At 41.9% G+C, this 22,353-nt stretch overlaps 1 protein-coding gene across 3 annotated transcripts in view; it reads right to left on the bottom strand.

The window, feature by feature from the left end:
* Nucleotides 1-15,976: 15,976 nt before the first annotated feature.
* The window catches only part of LOC147900070 (uncharacterized), a 124,726-nt gene continuing 118,349 nt past the window's right edge, over nt 15,977-22,353 (bottom strand). For 2 of the 3 annotated variants that reach the window (XM_087377194.1, XM_087377195.1), the window contains 2 exons: nt 16,567-16,770; nt 15,977-16,334 (listed from right to left, as the gene is read on the bottom strand). In XM_087377194.1, coding sequence (XP_087233320.1) covers nt 16,137-16,334; nt 16,567-16,770 — 402 coding nt within the window. In that variant the 3' untranslated portion in view covers nt 15,977-16,136. The remainder of the gene's footprint in view (nt 16,335-16,566; nt 16,771-22,353) is intronic. The other variant, XR_015541324.1, reaches the window with a different exon arrangement.

The raw sequence follows: 22,353 nt of genomic DNA, 5'->3' as shown, positions 1-22,353 counted from the left end.
TTTGGACACCAGATGGGGCCATGTGTGGCCTGATGGTTGGACGGCTTCAGACAAAGTTGGCACATTGCCAACTAGGCTACATGCAAGTGTGGGAAGACATCCCATGACTGACCGCACTAAGGGTAGATGGAGCATTTCCCGGGGTAGCCCACTCTCGGGTTGCAAGGCCCATTTGGAGCCCCAGATGATCCCGAATGGCTCTAGGCCTCCGAACGGCAACCATAGGTTAGTTGCTCTATTCTGAGCCACGGTTCTATCGTGTGGTCAGTGGCCTATTTCGGGATTGACCTCTAGTCGGCCGTTTTGGGTGAACTGGGTCGATCACCCAATTGGGTCTAACTGACTACGACTGGTGGCTATATAAGAGCAAGCCTATGAAGCCCATTATCATCACTAGCTACAGCAACCCTGATTCCTTAGCATCCAGCCTCCATCCTCTACTATTTTCAGCATGTCATCGAAGCTTCTCACACAGGAGTGCACGGCTGGGAGGGAGCGCCATCTATTGTATCAGTTTTATAGTAATCAAATTTTTAATTCTCCATACGATCTACTTTTCTCTCTTGCATACGAGATCCTGTTATCTGTTGAGCACAGAAGTTCTATTTTTTTCTTACATGGTATCAGAGCTTGGGCTGTAGCAAGAAGATTTGGTAGTGTGTTTCTGTTTGCGAGTAGATTGTGAGAGATGGCCCAGCCCGCAAGACTGCAAATCCCACCGTTCGACGAAAGTGAAAAGTTGGACGGCACTAACTATCCACTCTGGAAGTTCAAGATAAAGACCATCCTAAGTGCATACAAGCTTTGGGATATTGCTAGTGAGGTGGACGTGAAGTTGGTTGTGAGACTGGATCCAACCAAAGCAAGACAACAAATAGTACCAACTATGGATCAGATTCTCGCATGGACAAGAAGAAATACAGATGCACTGTGTTCTATTGCCTACAGTGTAAGTGATTCTATCATGGCGTTAATTCAACATGTCACCATAGCGGAGGAGGCATGGACGGTCTTGAAAAATCAGTACGAGACCACGAATCAGACGTGGATTCAAAATCTAGAGACTCAACTCGCGAACAAGAAACTGTCTGAGTGTGAAACGGCAAAGAAGTTCATCACCAGGGTGAAGAATCTGTGCGATCAGATGACTGCGATTGGTTATCACCATCACTAGCGAGAATCTAGCACGAAGGTGCATATAGATTCTCCCACCAAAGTATGACAACCTTGTTACGGCGTTGAATACGCAAAACAAAAATCCGCCCCTCAACTTTGAGGATTTCAACGCGATGCTTCTGGAGGAGCAGATGCGTCAAAAGACGAGGACTAGAGAAGATTCGGCTTTCTCGGCTGGATCAAAGAAAGGTAAGGATAATGACTCTGGTAACTCATCTTCTTCTGATGATAAAAAGAGAAAGAAGAAGATCAAGTGCTTCTATTGCAACAAGGCAGGGCACAAGCAGAATGAATGCTGAAAGAAGATTGCAGATGAGAAGAATGGAGTAAAGAAAGAGTCCAGCAACAGCGCACAAGCAATTCCAGTAGAGCTGTTCATAGCAATTGAGGAGATTTACACAGAGGCAGTTCATGTACCTGTGGATGAACCTTGGATTATTGACAGTGGTGCATCGCGCCACATGACCAGTCATAATTAGTATACCTCTCTACATTTGGTAGGAAATGATATCCTGGTAGTAGTCGGCAATGATGCAAAATGTCCAACAAAAGGAAAAGGTACGATTGCTCTCAAGTCAGATGGAGTTGTAAAACAGTTGTCCGATGTTCTTTATGTGCCAAATATCAAGAGGAACTTGTTGTCTGTTTTTGCGATCACGGATCGAGACTTCAAAGTTCACTTTGATAAGAATGGCGCATAGATTTTGAAACTTCAAGGGAAGGTCATTGGCAAAGGTACACGGCGCAACATCTACGAACTCTCAGCTTTCAGTGCTCAAGCTGATGTGAGCAACACTAAGCTGTGGCATGTCATCTAAACCTTAGTTCTTTAAAGGAGATGCATAAAAGTGGAATGATTGCAGACCTACCAAAAATTACAGATCTACCCGATGTATGTGAAGCTTGCATAATGGGCAAGCAGCATCGATAGCCCTTTCCTAAAGAGGCCAGCAGGGCAAAGGCTCCTCTAAAGCTCATTCACACAGACCTCTACAGAAAGATGGAGACGGAAGCTTTGGGTGGTTCCTACTACTTCATGATGCTGATCGATGACTACAATAGAAGGATATGGATATACTTCCTAAAGACTAAAGATGAGGTTTTTAGTAAGTTTAAAGAATGGCATGTAATGGTCGAGAAAGAAACAAGGAGGAAGGTGAAAAAGTTGAGATCAGACAGAGGTGGTGAGTTCACATCAAGTGAATTCGAAAGTTACTGCAAAATTCATGGGATCAAGAGGCAGGAATCCCCGCCACATACATTAAATGGAGTAGCAGAGTGCAAGATGCGCATCATTTGTGAAATGGGCAGGAGTATGATGAAAGGGAAAGATTTGCCAAAGGCTTTATGGACTGAAGCATGTAACACGGCAGTTTACATTCTGAATAGTAGCTACACAAAGGCTATGAACGGGATGACTCCACCGCAAGCCTTTTTTGGTAAGAAACCTTCAGCTGCACATCTCATAGTTTTTGGAAGTGACTATTTTGTGCATGTCCTTGATGCTAACAGGACCAAATGGGAACCGAAGAGCCGGAAGTGTATTATCTTGGGCTACAATGAAGGGGCGAAGGGTTACCATCTCTATAATCCTGTTACCAAGAAGGTAATAGTAAGTCGCGATGTGGTCTTCTCAGAATAGCTGCATCAATTGGAGGAGGATGCTTCCTTCCCAGACAACCAAGACCAGGATATCCATCTAGTACAACCACCAATAACAGACCGAACTCCCCCAATGGTGCTTGGGAGGATTCAAGATAAAGAAGAGGAAGAAGAGCCTGCAGAACCACAATGGCAACGGCCATTCTTGAAGTGGGTAAAGTAGCATTTGGATGGCAGAGAACCTCTCGCCATTGAGGAGGAATCATCCGAACACCACCGGTCCAAGAGATTAGAGGAGCAAAGAAGGATGCAGGAACACTTGGTCAACTACGCTTTGATGACAGAGGTGATCCATGCTGAAGAATCCAAGTGTCTTGAAGAGGCACAAGGTGATGATAGGTGGATGGAGGCTATGCAGTCGGAGTATGGCTCCATAATGAAGAACAACACTTGGGACCTTGTGGATCGACCACCAAAATGCAAGGTCATCGGCACCAAGTGGGTGTACAAGACCAAGTACAAGTCCGACGGCACGTTGGATAAGTACAAGGCTTAGCTCATGGCAAAAGGATTCCCACAAGTACATGGTTTTGATTATCAAGATACGTTTGCTCGCACAGGCCGACTAACCACAATTCGCAATGTTTTAGTTTTAGTAGCACGGGAAAGTTGGCCCGTGTTTTAGATGGATGTAAAATCCGCCTTTCTGAATGGAGATCTCAAGGAGGAGGTATGCATAGAACAACCACCAGGTTTTGTGATCCTCGGTTCAGAAGGTAAAGTCTATAAACTGAAGAAGGCACTTTACGGGCTGAAACAAGCCCCATGAGCATGGTAACAGTGAATTGATGCCTACTTTCTGAAAATCGGGTTCAGAAGGAGCCCATCTGATGCAAATTTGTATATCTACAGAGAAGGAGGCAGGTGTATGATCGTGGTCCTTTATGTAGACAACCTTGTCATAGCAAGGAACCATGAAGAAAAGATCTCGCAGACAAAGCAGTTGCTAGGAAGAGAGTTTGAAATGACAGCTGATGCATTTCTGTTTGGGGATTGAAGTTTGGCAAGAGCCAAAATAGATCTTCATCTCACAGCTGAAGTATGGAGAGATACTGAAGGCATTTGGCATGGCTGAGTGGAAGACAGTTGGCACCCCTATGGAGGTTGACGTGAAGCTCTCAAATGAGGATTCATCACCACTAGTGGACGAAGCGAAGTACAGAAGGCTTGTGGGTAGTTTGATTTACTTGTGCAACATGTGGTCGGACATTATTTTTGCGACTGGTAAAATAAGCAAGTTTTCCAATAAGCCCCGAGAGAACCGTTGGGGCAGGGATGTGAGTGATGAAATACATTAAAGGCACACTTGATTATGGCATCATCTATACCAAGGGCAACACCTTGACCAGATTCTATGACTCGGATAGGGCAGGAGACATGGACAGTAGGAGATCAATGACAAGTTACTATTTCTCACTAGGATCAGGAGTTGTGTCATGGGTCAGCAAGAAGCAACCCACAGTTGTACTTTCTTCTACCGAGGCTGAGTACAAATCAGCACGTTTTGCTTCTTGTGAGGTAGTGTGGTTGAGGAGGATTTTAGGGGACATGGGTGTAGTGCAGAATAAGCCTATGTAGTTATCATGTGACAATCAGAGTTGCATGGCAATTGCCAAGAACCCGGTGTACCACGCTCGCACAAAACACATTGAGATTCAATATCACTTTGTAAGTGAGCTCATCATGGATGGAGAGGTCGACTTGGTGTACTGCCCGACTACAGAGAATGCTGCGGACATCTTCACGAAAGCTCTTGGAAGAGACTTGTTGGAGAGGCATCTTCATCGACTTGGCATTGGGTCGAAAAAGTAGTTCACTTACGGGTGGACATTGAGGGGGGGTGTTAGATATCAATGCTCCACTCTCAGGTAACTACACGGGAACCAGCTAACTCTAGTTGTAAGCCCCTCCATATGAGGAGAAGGAATTTGAGTAGCTCGGTTATGCGGTAGGTCTTGGTTTGGACACCAGATGGGGGCCATGTGTGGCCTAATGGCTCGACGGCTTCAGATAGAGTTGGCACACTGCCAACTAGGCTACATGCAAGTATGGGAAGACATCCCATGACTAACCACACTGAGGGTAGATGGAGCATTTCTCAAGACAACCCACTCTTGGGTTGCGAGGCCCGTTTGGAGCCCCAAATGATCCCAGATGGCTCTGGGCCGAACGAAAGGTTAGTTCCTCTATTCTACACCACAGTTCTATTGTGTGGTCGGTGGCCTATTTCAGGACCGACTCCAGTCGGCCATTTTGGGTAGATTGGGTCGGTCACCCAATTGGGTCTAACTGACTACAACTAGTGGTTATATAAGAGCAAGCCCATGAATCCCATTATCATCACTAGCTACAGCAGCCCTGATTCCTTAGCATCCAGCCTCTGTCCTCTACTATTTCCAACATGCCATCAAAGCTTCTCACACAGGAGCGCACGGCTGGGAGGTAGCGCCATCTATTGTATCAGTTTTACAGTAATCAAAATTTTGATTCTCCATACTATTTGCTTTTCTCTCTTGCATACGAGATCCTGTTATCTGTTGAGCACAGATGCGAAATTTCACATCCTGTCTCAGCTATCATGAGAACTACATAGCTCTCTCTAGATATGGTATTCGTTTTGACCAACAATTGAACACACTCAAGATACCACTCTAGTTTGTGTCGACGCAGAGCATCTTATAACTGTACATCAAGAAATAATTTTTTGATGTTTCTGGTCGCCGAACTCTCTCAACATATCTACTTCGACATCCTTGTCATATGCGACCTCTTCTTGAATTAAAGGTACCTGAAAGACATGTGCAATAATTTCAGGATTGACAACTATACCTGGACCCCAATCACTTTCCCTATTCTTTTGAACTTTTCATACTGTGTCAATGCTCCTAGTTGCACTCTTCATATATTCCATGATAAAGTCGCATAACTCATCAGCCCAACTTCTTCCAACCAATCTCCATAATTGTTCAAGTCCAATGACACCTTGAAGCTCATGAAAGAACTTTGTCTGAACAGCTTTTTAGTTGGTGGCGAGACTATTTTTTCAACCGAATTGTTATTATTCTCCTCTTTCGTTGTCAGTTCCAGCTTAGGTTTTGGCTCGATCACCTCTTTGACACAAGGGCTTCACCACATTGGTTGCTGTTATCGCTTCTTTCTAATGGCTCACTGAACTTTCGCGACCTTGCTCTCAAGAGATACTGGTTGATGTTGCTAATCTGCACAACTTCTGCTACTAACACTCGAAAGTCTGCATGATGACCCCTCTCCCTTGATAGAGAATGCAACTCACAACCCATAAAGGCTTCATGGCCCTTAGAATATGGAATAGTCACAAGCCAGTGTGCTTTGCTCAGTGAAGCGAACTTCAAGGTATTCTCTAGATAAGTACCACTATGCATGCGAACTCCTAGTTGGTATTCACAACAGCAGTTCAGTTAGCGCGCACAACACCCAATCATGATTTTGATTTTTTGGCTCCTAGATTGATGAAAATCATCATCAATTGGCACACGTGCTGTACTACCACTTTTTTCACCCACTTGAGCTTTCGCTTCTTGCTTCCGTCTTTGTACAACGCTAGACAAGACCTTCACAGAAATAAGTTAAAAATGAGTCGAACATCTCCGCCATTTGGATTGGAGTTGAACTGCTTTGACAGTCGGATACGATTCATACTACAACCAAACCATCTACGAGTCGAATCGACGTCAAAGCCGGTTTAAGTTGGACCACCATCAAATCGACTTGAACTCAGGTCGAATTAGCCTTAAATCCAACAACAATCAAATTTGGTCCTTGTTGAAAAAGAGGCGAACTCTTGCCCAGTCAAACCTTACCACTGCAATCCACTATACACAAGATTCAGCCATGCTTTGACTAACTGAACCACATTGCCTCAGCCTCCATAAGTATGAATATATCACTTTCAACATTTCTTTATATTGCCAACCCTTCAAGTCAGACTGTGGACATCAACAACTTGCCAATGTTATACCCATTGCATCACTCTCAACTGAATTGCCTTCTTCACCATGCTTATCTTCTCCACTTGACAGATGCAAACCTTCATGGCACCCATGTTAGTATCTCCACATACTCTGGTCGAGGTTTAGTCAAATCATTATCAAAATATGGTTTCATCCTAAAACCATTCACTGGCTTAGGAAAGTTGTTCCCATGCAAATCACTGACCAAGAATATCCCTTGTGTCAGTACTTCCTTGTACAATCCTATAAGGTCTATCATATCTCAACTTGAGTTTTCTTGGATGAGGTCCCAACTTGGAATTGTACATGAGTACCAAATCACCCTTTTTAAACAATTTAAACTTGATATTTCTATTAATCCAAGCTTGCCTTCTACTCTATATGATTTCAAAAATGCCTAAACTCATGCTTCTATCCTCATCCAACTCTAATAATTGTTGAATCCTAAAATTTATAGATTCTTCTGGAGATAACTTGTGTTCTGCAGCAATCCTGAAGCTCCCCACAATAAACTCCATTGGAACAACTACCTTGATGCCATACACCAATCTAAAAGGGGTCATTCCTGTGGTAACCTTGAATGTTGTCCTGAAAGCTCAGAGAATTGAATCCAATTTCTGATCCCAGTCCTTAGGATTATCCTCCACTATTCTCCTGAAAATCTTCATAATGATCTTATTTGAACTTTCATCCTGTCCATTACCCTGTGGATAGTATGCTATAGATTTCTTATGCAACATCATGTGAATCCTTGTTAGCTTTGCAATAAAGTGAGCACCTCTATTAGACACTATCCAAACCTTGTCATGATATTATGATACAAAAAATTTGCAACACTTCTTTCCTTATTATCTTTCAAATCTACTGCCTCAACCCATTAGTACAATAGCAACAAGTATGTATTTATTATCTGTATACCTAGCTGTTGGCTTAATTGGACCAATAAAATTTAAGCCCCATTTTTGGAAAGGTTCAATTGGAAGAATAGGCTCATGAGGCATCCTCTCCTTTGGGGAAGGCTTACCATCTCTTTGACAAGTTAAACATTCCTTGGCATGTTGATGAGCATCTTTAAACATTGTAGGCCACAAAAAACCAGCTTGCATAATCTTCCCTCTTGTAACCTCACGTGAAAAGTGCCCTCCATCACTCCCACCATGTGCCTCTGTTAACAAAGCCTGTTGCTCATGGGTTGGTACACATCTCCTAATTATTTGATCAATTGCTCTTTTATATAAAACACTAGAAATAACCAAATAAGGCTTACTTTGTAACACCATTTTCTTTTTATGATCCCTTGTCAAAAAATCAGGCATCACTCCATCAGCAAGGAAAAACAACATCCGATCATACCAATCTTTTGGATCATCCATTTAGATCAAGAACAAGTCTGCATCTGGTAGTTGATTCGGCACTCCAATAGGATCTTCTCCTGTGATAAGTCTACTTAAGTAATCATCAGCAATTGCATGCTAGCTCCCCGGTGTATGAATTATCTGACAATCAAATCCTTGCAACAATAACATCCACCTTGCAAGTCTTCCTATTAGTTATGGTTTGGTTACCAAATAGATCAAAGCCTAGTGATCCACATGAAAAACAACCTTATTATCAAGTAGGTCATGTATAAACTTATGTAAAGCATATACCATTCCCAAATCTTCTCTTTCAGTGAGACTGCATAATCCTTTTCAGCCTTTGTCTACACTCTACTGGCATAATAAACAGGTGAAAACCGATTTTCATGCTTGTTTTGCGTCAATACTGCTCCAACTGCCACATCAGAGGCATCTACAAACACATGTAAGGGTAACTCCCAATCTAGAGGTTGTAGGATAGGAGCTACTATAACATCTTCTTTAAAACATCAAATGCTTGTTGCTACTCCAATCCCCATATATATTTTACTCCCTCTCTTGTCAATTTGGTGAGAGACATACATACATGTGAGAGATACCTCAAAAATCTGCTATGCCATTTGATTTGGCCAATAAATCTAGACAATGCTTTGACATTCTTAGGAGACAAAGCTTTATGTATGACAGATACCTTCCTTGGATCAATAGCCATTCCATCCTTAGATATAATGTGCCCCAATAACACACCTCTTTCCACAGCAACAGCACATTTACTTGGATCTAAGCTCAAACGAGAAATCCAACATTCTTCAAAACATAATCTGAGATGATCCAAATGATCTTATCTCTTACCAAAGACAGTAAAGTCATCTAGGAATACTCTCATGAAGGAAGTAAGGTAATCTGCAAACACCTCTTGAATCCACTTTTGGAAAGTTGGTGGAGCATTCTTCAAGCCAAAAGTCATTACATTGCTTGCAAATACCCCCTATTTCGTGATAAAACTATTTTTGTCTTTATCCTCCTGAGCCATTATTATTTGATTGTAACCACTGAATCCGTCCAAAAAGCTATAAAACTCATGGCCAGCCACAGTATCCAACATGGTATCACAAAAAGGTAAAGGGAATGGATCAGTAATAGTTGTTGCATTCAGCTTCATATAGTCCACACATATTCTTAGCTTGTCATTCTTTTTTGGAACTATAACAATAGCAAGTGACTCTATCCAAAGGATATATAAACCCAACTTTCAGAAGTTTATCCAACTCTTCTTTAACCTGCTTAGCATAATTAGGATTCATTCTATATCTTTGCTTAAAAATTGGGATTGCATCTTTTTTTAGATTTATCTTATGTTGACAAAAAGAAGGATCAACTCCATATCTGTATAAGGCCATGCAAAGATCTCTTTGAACTCCAGTAATAGCTCCCTCAATTTCCCTTTAAAAAGTTCTTTCAATTCAATGCTAACACAAACCATCTTTGGGTCTTCCTTGTCACCAAGATTCATGTCTTCAAGCTCATCTTCTTTCACTCTAACACTCTTGCTCATATGTTTCTCACAGGCCTTCTCTGCTTGCATCATTGCTTGAATATGTTTTTTCATACCTCCTTCCACTGTTTCTTCATCAGCATCAGAGTCATTTAACTTCTTTTGGTTGATATCCACCTTCTGGTCATAACTACTTGGCTTGCTGCTTTGCACAGGCAGATCTGTATTCGAATCAGTCTTCTTATCATTTGTGTATTTTTGTAAAATGCCTACCACATCTACTTCAAACAATGGTACCAACAATAAAGGGTTTCTCCTGAGAAAATAATCCTCTTCATCCTCTTCTAACTCTGCTACAATATTAACTCCCTCTGCTTCTATGGGTTTCATGTGTCTAGGAAGAGTTCTCTTCAGGGTCAGACCTATCTTATACTTTTTCTTTCCCTTCTTGACTGTAATCCTTTCAGCTCCCCAATCTTGCTTAGCTTTTGCAGCACGGAGCCAAGGCCTGCCCAATCGCATAGAGTATGAACTTTCTTTTTCCTCCATTCTTAGTACCACAAAACTTATTGTAAATGTCAGTCCCCATATGTTGATTTGCTGACGTCTCACTATAGCCAATGGTTGAATTCTCCTCTGATCATCCATCCTGACTTGAAAAGGTGCTAGAACCAATTCATTCTCACAAAAGCGCTTATACAACTCTTCTGATAATATATTAACAACAGATCCTCCATCAATGAGTACTTCTAGAATTATTTGTCTTTTGTATTCCACATCTATTGTAGGTACTTTATAATCAACATCCTCCACGATAGATGGATAGGTTTCCACATCTTCTTCATCTTCCATTCTTACTCCCACTTCGGCTATAAAAGGTTGATCCTTATGGAAATTTTGGTGCAACTGTTTTTTAAAAGCAAGTACCAGGTTGAGCAATTGATCAAGTGTTATGCGGATCTTTGAGTGTAGCAATTCTCTGAAAAATTCCTTTTGACCTCCATTATTTTTTAGCTTTACTTTAGATTCTTGTACTTCCTCCTTGCTCAGCAACTCCTGTGCCCTTTTAGGTGCATCCTTTTCTTCTTTTTTATCTTCAGTTTTCTCTCTACTGCTTCCGATTATATACAGGTTAATGTCCGAACTAGTCCTACTAGGTGTCAAATCTTCCTTCTTTATTGTGTCACTCTGAGTAGCATCTTCTTGCAACTAGACTTGTTGTTGCTTTATTTGTTTGATTTATGCCATTCTAGCATTGCTGTTATCAGTATCATTATCTTCCTTCATCCGACCTACATCTGACTGTTGTCGGGCTGTGTTCTGACAGTTCTCTCATGACTATCGACCGATCCTTGTTTCCTTTACTGGACTCCTCTATTCTATCTTTCTTCGCTTCATGTGCTTTGTATATAGCCCTTAAGGCTGCATCCCTGACTTCTTGTTGCTGTTCCTCCCAATCCACCAATTGTTTCGGATCAAATGTCAATGGATGTTTTGCTTGAACCTGAGCCTTAGCTCTTGCTCTTGTGATTAGTAACGCCTCGGTATTCGGCTGAACGATGGACACCTCAGCTTCCTTCTAACACTCTAAACAATGACACTCACATTCAGGATACTGAATATCATGTTTACTATGAATCTTTGTAACTATTCTTGTGGTCTCCTCTTGGAAGATCTCTTTGGACTCCTCCACAATTGTCTCCAAATGGACCACATTTACCCCTACTCGTGGTTGTGGTGGAGGGTTTGCATTAAGTCTGGGGGTGAAATTCACAATGGGTATGCCTCTTTCATTTCTGTGTTTACACCATAGGTCACACTAAGGGCCTTGACGATGTCCATCCTCAAGCCCACAATAAGTGCATGCTTGACTATTTTGTCTTTACTGTGTATTCCAGTTCTGGTTCTGTTGTCTTCTAGGTGCATTGTTATATCTTGGGTTAGCTTGTGCTCCCACTTGATTAACAACTGCTGTTTGGGCAGCTTGTGCTGCTGGCTGCAAAGGAGGAGGTAACCTCCCCCTATAACTTGGATTATACCAACACTTTTCTTTTTCATGATTATCTTTTCCACAATACTCACATGGTACCTTTTCTTTCTTTGATTCTACTCACATACTCTTCAGTTGTTCCTTAATTATCTTCTCAAGTTTAGAGTCTCCTTTAGGACTCCTTTCCTCTTTTTTCTTGGTTTTGGTTTTACCCTTTGTTTTAGACTTCTTGTCTTTCCCTTTTTTCTTCCTCTTCTTTCCTTCTCCTTCCTCATCTGAATCTTCGTCGGAACTATGATCTTCTGAACTATTACTCTCCTCATTATCTGAGTCAGAGTCTTCCTCTTTTTCTTATTCAGAATCAGAGTCATTGTGCTTTTTCTTCTTTACCTTCTTTTCTTTGTTCTTTGATGCTCCAGATCTTCTTTCTGCCCTTTGAGTGGCTTCCACTAGATTATTGAAATAATTTGCTCCAACAAATTGGTCACGGCTTGCTACTGCGGTCCGCAACTCCTTGTTGATCCCTTTGCCAAAATAGTCTACCAACTATTCTTCAGAAGGCCTCTATGGTGCGGCCAACCTTCAATGCAATTTTCTAAATTTATGTGCATAATCCTCCACTAATAGATCTTTTTGCTTCATGTTGCAAAGTCTTTTAAGCACTGCCTCTCGTATTTTTTCCTTACGAAATCTTCCCAAGAAAGATCCCTTCATCTCCTCATATGTAGCAAAGTGTGGTAGCCCATACTACTTGAACCACCTCATTGCTCTCCCTTCCATTGTGGTTGCAAACTGCTCCTTCTTTACTGCATCTGCTAATCCCTAGAAACTGCTTGTAATCCATCACGTTTCGAACTGCCCTACATGACTGTCAGGGTCTTGTCCCTTTTTCCCTTCAAACTTTGTAGCTTTTACCAATGGATTTCGATTCGCCATGATGATAGGTGGTGGACCAGTTTGTCTCTTTCTTGGTTGAGGTGGCAATGGAATGAACAAGTTTCTTCGCACTGCAACACAAACTCTGGTTGCTATATATGATCCCATAGGTCATTCTGATGAAGCCTTCTGATGGTGACTCTAGGGTTAGGCTTGGATTTGCTTCCTTCACTTCTAAATATTCTTAACTCCAAGTAGAATCCATAGAGGATCCTTCCCTCCTTGGAACATAGTCAACATCCTCACTGCTTTCTCCATCTTGTTGCTGCTTTCGAAGATCCGTTTGATTTGAGGCTTCGGACCTGACTCTCGCCCTAGTAAAATAAGTGTGACCTCTTCAAGTAGGAGTCTCCTGTTCTCCTGTGTCTGACATTCGCTCCAAGATCCTCCATGAAGGCCAAAATCCCCTTCAGCCGACAGATCCCATCTAGTCTATGGTCGTTGTGCATATCACTGGTTCCCTGCCACTTTCCGCTCAACAGGAATTAGCACAATGTCATCATTGTAAAGCAAGATAGAAATGAAAATTAATGACAATGATGGTCCCTCTCTCCCATATTGTCTATAAAAGAAGCTAGCTAACCTATATAATAGTAAGATAAAAGGCATTTGGTCTCTCTCAAACATACCATGTATGGTATACACTCTGCTAGTGAGACGGGTATAGTGCTACAACTACCTAGATGACATTATTGATAGCACCTTTCAACAAACGTGATGTGCTTAAGCAATGGGACAGGGATACCATCTACATCAACTATAGAATAGTTCGCATATTTCAAAGAGAAAAAGAAAGGTAGGTTTGGTAATGTTACGGAAGGCCAAAAGAGCCTATGAGACCAAGAAGAATGGAAGTTTGAAACCACATGAGAGTATATACACCCCATGGTGAAACTAAGTGTGTCTATCACTCTCAAAGTCACAAAGAGTAAAGAGCCTCGAATCTCGACAATGTCGTGTAGCAGCAATCTACCATGGCTGGCTGTCATTATCTATGCAACTTGTAATCGAGATAGATGAGCAGTGTCGCTATGCAAAAGTCTTCAAATGGTTCTGCTTATAGGGCATGTCTAACAACCACGTACACCTAGATCAATATTTACTACTTGATACAGCAAGACATTCATCTGATCATTAAGAATGACCTACCCATAGGACATGGGTATCTGTCCAACAGTCACGTGCAATAGTGGCACACGAGAGAGAGAGAGAGAGAGAGAGCTATCACCATTGCCACCATCATTATAGTAGTGGAAGCGATATGTAGAATGTTGGCTCGGAAGCATCCAAAAATTTTCCTTTTAGTATAGATGATCAAAACCAAATAATAATGGATAGTAAGGGCGTGGTTGCAATAAACCATACGAGTCAACTGTGTACTCCGAAACTTAAATTAATGGTAGACTGGCAACACCAACCGGCCTCAAAAAGAATTTGTGTGCTTGATCAATTGCATGCTGAATTTGCACGATCTACAAAGAGGCATCTGTGTGGACGAGTCTAACAGCAAACTCTACTAGGATAATGTTGAGTGGAGTACATCCCTTCCCCCAGACTATGGTGGAAAACATCATCATTTGCAGCCTCTCTAAACCAATCCACTCGTCCTCTCTGAGGTCTACAGGCCAGAAAGCACCTGTATATAGGACTGTTGGTCGGACTAGGGAATCAAAGAGGATTAAGCTCGTGTGTACGTGCTGAAAATATGCCTAGAAACATTGTTTCACCAATATCGGCAGTGATGATGCTGTCTAGTCAACCATGCCTGTGCTACCAGTTTCAAGAGAGAGAGAGAGAGAGAGAGAGAGAGAGAGAGAGAGCTATATTGGAAGACCAAAAAGCTATATGGGACCAATGAGTAGCTTATAACATCCCAAAAATGTAAATGCATGAAGCATCTCCATAGGAGTGCATGAAGCATTTCCAAATTTATTACAAAAACATAACTATTTGTAGTGCTAACATAATGTGACCATCATAACATCAGTTTAAGACAAAGAGTGACTTGAATCCCCTGATAAGTGCTTTGTCTCCTCTATAAACAGCCCATTTTCCCTCCTTCCTTGCTTTCTCTACTTTGATGAGTTTCATGGCTCTTTGTTTAAGCTGGTGCAGGGTGAGCTCCTTTGATAACCAAACCTTAGTTCCTTTTAATTTATAAATTTGTATAAGAGTCTTTATTTTCCTGTTTTTACAGAGAATTAGAGCATGTTAACCCTTTTGAAGAACCCCGAATATCCCACTCCGAATTGGGTCTCTTTTCTATGAGGCTATTGAACTGAACTTTTGAGTGTCCCTCTGAATTATACGACGCATCTGGCAGTGCCCCACTTCATATAGACAATTCATTATCAGACCTTGCTTTATGTTCTGTGATGTCCTCACGAAGGTCCATTTTGTGACCACTTTTTCTCTCATAATTTCTTCCATTGAATTCATCCGAGTATTGATGATATGCTGAGCAGTACAAACAAGCTGTGGTGCAGGAGGAGATGCATATTATATTGCTATATTATCTCTTGCACAACTGCTTGCTTGCCCGTGCTTTGCATTTCTTATATTTTTCTCTTCATAATTGCAAGTCAAATCTTGAGTTCTCCTATCTCTTGTTGTCTATTGAGAATCTATTCCTAAGGTCCCAAAACACTCACGTTCTGGTCAGATCATCTCTGAAGGTCTTCTCAAGTAGGACTGGATGTGTCCTATATTGGCCCACAAAATGATACATGCAAAACACCATATGCAAAACACCATGTCCTATATTGGCCCACAAAATGATACATGCAAAACACCATATTGTTCGCCCTTACTACTCTACAAGATATGAGCACCGATGCAGTTATGCTAATGTCAAAATAATGCAGACACAATCCTTCCATAACTCTTCCACAGCTTTAAACTAGATATTTTTAGCTGAATTAAACCCAAATTTTTGAATAACTTCCTACATTTTCCCTGGCTGCAGAACAAATGTGAGTATTTTCAGTCTATGATTTTTATGCTCATACCTGTGGTAGCCAAGTATGAAATGTGCTTGATGTTCAATTTCCTTCTTGTTTATCAGCCGTACACAAGTGGTCTTGCCTGGCCAGTTTCCATCTCATTGTCTCCATTCGCATGTTATGTATGGTCACTCTCCTTTTGCAAACTAAGTGCCTCTTAGTGATGAATTCTAATCTCATACATCCTGTCCCCAAACATTAGCACTCCATATTTCTCTCCTGGGGTTTCAAATAAATCTCCAGAATTTTCGACCTGATCTATTCAAGCAATACACAAGCACATGCATAGCGTGTGCGCGCACGCACACACATACAAACACAGATCCATGCAAAAGCAAATAATAATAATTCACATAGCAAATGGGCTGTGCAAAAAATACATCTATTTCACTGTAGTTGATCTAATGTTACTTTACAAATGCAACACAATGCTGCTGCATAGCTGCTTCTCAAACTTTTCCAAGCCTTTTTGGAAAGTCCACCAAGGAGAAAGCATAAAAATTAAAGAATCGGATTCTGAGCATATGACTAAGCCCTCACAAGTGCATATCGATGATTTGTGTAGTCAAAAATAACAAGATGACTAACAATCAGCTCTCCACATAGAACCCCTGAAGTGTATATTGAGATATCCAATGCTTGTTCGTCATTAGTAAAATGTAGCGTTTTAACTTGGGAAAAGAAGTGACCAGCCACTTCCAGGCCATCCAGAATACCATATTCCACCTGTATACAACATGAATTGTACAGAGAATCCAATCAATCAAAGTCAAACTCAAACCATGAAATGAGGTCCTACACAAAGTGAGAATTTATCTGTTCTCTCAAATTACATGTATTCTATGTATTTTAATCAGCATGCGTGTAAAGAAATCTTGAAACAAACTACTCCAGGGTTTTAACATCAGCAGCAGGCAATAACACACAAACCTTATATTCATAAACCAGACATACATACCTTAATTCCACCACTGCCAGTACCCAGCCCACTGACTTCAGCTGAACCCTTCCATTCTAAGCTACCCAGCAGATTAAACTCTTCAATTGCACGCTTGTGGAAGATAATATCAATTCCACCTGCGCCAGTATCAAGCATGAGGAGTGCAGTTTGTCCATTTAGCTTTGCTAGTGTGTGTGGCACATTGTCCAGCATAGACAGACTCTGCAATAGAAAGGAAAATTAATTCAAGTAGAAATACCCATCTATATTGAACGTGTTACAACATGAAACAATTGCACCTTCTGTAGCCTTGCTCAGAATGCAAACAAATATAAAATCAATAGTATTAGGATACAATTTATTGATTTATTTTAGTTTGGTGCTGGCTGCAAGCTAGCCAATCACATAGCACACTCTTTATGAACTTTATTATTGCACGACTTGCCCCAAATTAGCCAACGATATAGTGCATGACCTCCACTCATCATTACGCCTTGAGCATCCAAAGGATGAGTAGACAAATCCAGAAGATAACAACATAACTCAGATGACCCATAAAGATTTGTGGTTACTTCTTGGTTTGCAACCACTTCTTGAAAGCGATTGATGCTTCAATGAAGAGACTTTCTAGGCAAGTCAGAAGGCTCCAACTAAGGTTGGGGAAGCCCAACCCCATTACAGAGAGGGGCTCCAGTTGCCAAAACTAGGATGATTGCTCCTCACAATAGGGACAAACGAATGCAGTTTTGGATAATGCATGTAGAATAAAGCTATATAACTGTGGCATTTATGATATATCATGCAGATATTAGTGCTACACCGACCGTGGCGCATATGCATTTTCATCTCTCTAAAATTAATTTTTACTAGAGTCTTAACACTTTATATTGACTCATGAGAATTGTCATATGAGCCTAGTCTGCTTAGATTCGAATTCCCTAAGAAGTTCTTTCCCTTCTCTGTATACAGCGCATTGCCCTCTTTCCTGGATCCCTATACTTTGGAGGATTCAGGAGGCTCTTTGTTTAATATGATTCGGAGTGAGCCCTTCTAAAATCCAAAAGATCACACAGGCCACCTGATCACAGGAGGTCGGCGAGATAGAGATCCACAGCCAGCGACACGACACACTCAATAGAGGACATACCATCCATGCTCAAGACCTGAGCACCACCCATAGGGGTTACAGTGGCCCTTGTCCAACGCAGATCCATCGCCACAACAGACCACATCCATAGTTAGCTGCCAACGTTCTATCTCCGACCTCATGCCAGCAGAGCCCTGGCCACCACTGGGCTCATCGTGATCTTTTCCACTCCCTTTTTGGGGATGTATCGGACCACAATTGACATTGGATCTGACTTGATATGATGATGATGATGATTCTACCCACTGTGTAGTACTTAGCTATTAGCATGGGTGATAATGCTCGTTTAGTAGCTCCACTTCTTTTAGCTTATTGTATCAGGTTTCTCATAGTCTCATAGATCTGTCTTCCAAATACTTAACTCTCTCTCTCTCTCTCCTTCCTTGGGAGCTGCCATGAGCCCTCCCTAAAGCAGATGTACTAGAGGGTTTCTTGCTGTCCCATAGACCTTTTGGTCTCCAGTTGACGTTAATAGACTCTCTCTCTCTCTCTCTCTCTCTCTCTCTCTCTCTCTCTCTCTCTCTCTCTCTCTCTAGCCCGTCCAACCACTGCCGTACACCTCTGCTCAAGCCCACATAGCCACTTTAAACCTTCCGTACAGCCCATGCACCCCTATGTTCCAGCTGTACACCCCTCCGCTCCATCCTTGAAAAAGGCACAAGGGGTGACAAACCCTTTTTTCGTCATTCACCCTGAGTTGGGCTGAACCCCTGGCTTAAAGGTTAGTTCCAGCCAAGGGGTACCTTAGAAGGGAAAACATGGAGCAAATAGAATTTCCCGAAACGAAGGTCTTTGCTGCTTCGACCCCAATAGGCAAAATTTCATATTCTGCCATTGTCAAGGCATACCAAAGACATCACAACAAGCCTACAAGCATCTCAGGATCATAGAAGCAGATCTTTCAGCTACAACAGGACATGCTTCATCTTGTTACAAAGTTGATAAAAGAAGAGATGATAGTAGAAGTGGACAACAAGGTTAACAAAGTCGATCTTTATGAGGAGAACATGGAACATAGGCAATATCTAACATTGCTTTGAGCTTGTGTATTTGGGGACTGGGTACCTAGCTGATGTAGACAGCCTACAAGACTACTAGGCGTAGCCTTTGTGCACAGTGGGCAAGCAAAGGTGCCCCGTGGGCATTCAAACGGCACCCAAACAACGTTGTCACCCAAAAAATGGCTCAAAACCGGCTGTCGTTTGTAGAAACGGAACGAAGAAGGGGAAATCCTCACGGGAGGGGAGGGGGCTGACAGATCCCATAGGTTGGGGGGGGGAGGGTTTATGGGTCTATTGAGTGTAATGAGCTAGAGGCCTCACAAAGACCCAAAAGGCCTATGAGACCAAAATCTGAAATACATCATGCCATAAACCCCACTTAGGGCATTGAAGGTGTCCATATACCTCTGCCTTACATATTATAAATAAAACGATTGGAACACAATACTGAAAATGCATATGTATACATGCCAATAAGCAATGGCTGGGACCTTTGATGTCTCTAAAACATCTTTCACATTTCCATCTGACGTCCACTAGTTTGGTTGTGGGTCTTGCTTTGGACTCTATACTATAGTGTGCTATGAGTAGTCTAAAGTCATGAAGCAAGTAGGCACGACTCAAGATCTGATATGAGTGACTATGGACCTCACTAGGGTCCCAATTGGACTCTTGATCTCTTTAACTATGTTCACGATTTGTCTCTATTGTTAGAACATGAAGTCAAGTGTGAGGGTGTCCTATAGTTGTGTGGGTGTGAATGTGTCTAATAGGTGAGCAATTAGTACCACCTCCTAGAGTTAGGTGAGTTAGGTATGTGAGGTGGAGGCTAGTGATCTCACCTGTGATGTCAGAAGATGAGGCTTCCCAGCCTATAAAATGGGCATTGTACTTCATGTTATCTATCAATCACATCAAGTTGTTATGTGCCCCATATCTGTTTCCATCATGTGATTGCTCCCTAGTGCCTTCAAATGGTATCAGACCTAGCATGGAGATAGCTTCTCTCTACTTGGTCTCCATGAGCAAGAATCTCTACCTGTACCTCCTGAATCTGCCCGATTTTGTTCAACTGTCTCTTGCCTAAAGCTTGATATTGTTTCTATGCTGGAAAGGACGACCAGAAGCACCTATGACTTCCTATTCATGCTACAAGAAACGGCGTTGTTTCTAAAACCTACGTAGAATTTCTCACTACGGGTTGGAGCAGGGGACTCTTTCTATTAAGGTGCCTTGCCTCTGCAACACGGGGTTGTTATTTCTAATCTCTTTTCATCTAGCGAGGTGGCTCTACGTGATCGTGTGGTTATCCCAAAATGCTAAGCTGAAAAGGCATCGTCACATTTCGCCTTGGCTGATTTTCCATCAAGCTTTTCTATTCGTGCGGACTCCAGTAGCAGTCAATTGTTGCTACATTTGCACCGTGTTCAGATTTGTTCGACATGCTTATTGATATTGTCATAGTTCTGATACACTAGCTGTGACGCGGCCCATTCAGAAATCCAGTCGCACAACATATCTGTGACATTAGGGATGGGACGTGCATTTCTTCTTCTTCTTCAAAGAGTTCTGCTGATCAGAATTGTTCACAAATCTACAGCGCTCATGCTTATTGATATTGTCATAGTTCTGATACACTAGCTGTGACGCGGCCCATTCAGAAATCCAGTCGCACAACATATCTGTGACATTAGGGATGGGACGTGCATTTCTTCTTCTTCTTCAAAGAGTTCTGCTGATCAGAATTGTTCACAAATCTACAGCGCTCAAAATCCCCGACAACAAACTATGTCGCTTCTGAACGGTCATCCCTGCTTTCACCAGCTTAGCTCTCCTCACAGGTAGCGTACTTCGTGAAGATGATGATGAACAGTTCAGACTTCTACTGAGCAACGATGCTGCACAATGAGTTAGCTGGTGCTATCTACTTGGTTGATACGATCATTGATGTAGCTATTTCGCCTCCCACATCAATCTACAAGCAGCCTCTTATTGCTTACTGAAGACTATCGACCTCCAGCTTTTGAAAATAAATTGGGGCTTTTCTTGTTTTCTCCTTTTTTATCAAAATTGAAAAGGCAGAATTGCTCAATTCTAATTCCCCACAATTTGACATTGGTAACTCTCAATTTAGCATTTTGAGAGTCATGCTGTGATTTCTCTGCGCAGCTGCTCCTATGGGCTTCATCGACATGTTCTTCGAGGGCATTCATGCCGGGATCTTCATTGACACTCTGATTCTGGATGTGCATACACCTGTATGCAGCAGTTGTGCGGAGGACATCTCTCATTTCAAGAGATCTTTTTCCTTCTTTGGGTATGTGGGTGCTCTACCCTTGCATTATGCATAAAAATAATGAAATAAATTGTAGTGTGTGTTGGTCAATAAATGTGCCCCATATCTGTTTCCATCATATGATTGCTCCCTGGTGCCTTCATCTATCACCCCCTCACTTGCTCTGTGGCTCAGCTATGAGTGTTATGAGTGTTGGAACACTGAAAGGAAAGAGTAGAGTTGACACAAAATCAGAGTACTTGCTTATAGAATGAAGAAGAAAGAGGTCCTTAAGTAGGCACCTCATACAAGGTCACTGACATCACTGATGACCTCAAAGCTCCACAATCATCTCCTCAATCTGCTCCTAGATTCACTCAATCATCCTATGTGGCTTTTCCACCACCTAACTGTGCTTGTGGGCACCTAACTGTGCCTCTAGCACTCACACATAGAAACATAAGGTGTGCCTGAGGCATACACCTTGAGATATCCCAACAAACCCCCCCTCAAGGAAATGCCTCAGGCTATGTCAAGGATACATCTAGTCTCATAGTTTCTCATGCCATCTCATGGTGGTCAAGGATAAATCTATGGCTAGGTTCTCATGCTAGCAAGGGTTCCCTTGGGTGTAAGGTAAACAGAAAGGGATACAAACAGACCTTCCAATGGTTATCTCCCCTACATGTACATGCACACAATGTCTGTAGGAGGTACCATGGAACAAAAACATACACATGGCCTACATCATAAGGTGACCAGAGGTGTTTACAAAACACACAACACACAATAGTTTATTTTCATTCATTTTTGGAGGACTATCCAGGCTGAGTACCTTGACATAAAAAGAGAGATCTGGAGCATACATAGAGATGATTTAAAATGCATAATCTTCATGGGATGCCTCATCTTGTGGAGGCAAATTCACTGTCAGTAGATTTGCATTTTCTGTCTTTGCTTTGGCTCTGCAAAACTTCTCACTATGGTTGTTTTTGCCACAGTGCTTGCATGGATTAACTTTGAAGCAGTCCTTTGAAAGGTGATTTGTCTTTCCACACTGATTGCAAGGAGAATACTTGCCCTTCTGGAATTTCATAACATAAGCAGTGTCATTGCCTTTCCTTAACTCCATATGTCTTTCTTCTTCTTGGAGTGCTGAGATAATGCCTTCAAGGTTTGGATTGGGAAGATTCTTCAAAGTGCTTACAATGTGATCAAAACTTTCAGGCATACTCTTAAGTAGTACTGCCATAGCATCATCAGGGGTGATAGGAGAGTTGATAGAAGCTAACTGAGTCATAAGACTCCGCCTATAGTTGACATGAGCAGCTAAAGTAGTATCACTTGCCATCTTTAATTCAAAGAAAGAGATTTTAAGTGAT

Source organism: Dipteris shenzhenensis, chromosome 7 (genome assembly GCF_047967505.1).
Source record: "Dipteris shenzhenensis isolate YYH24624 ecotype China chromosome 7, Dip_SZ_1.0, whole genome shotgun sequence".
Taxonomy (NCBI): domain Eukaryota; kingdom Viridiplantae; phylum Streptophyta; class Polypodiopsida; order Gleicheniales; family Dipteridaceae; genus Dipteris; species Dipteris shenzhenensis.
The sequence above is the reverse complement of the archived record's forward strand: the minus strand, read 5'-3'. Positions and strand labels throughout refer to the sequence as shown.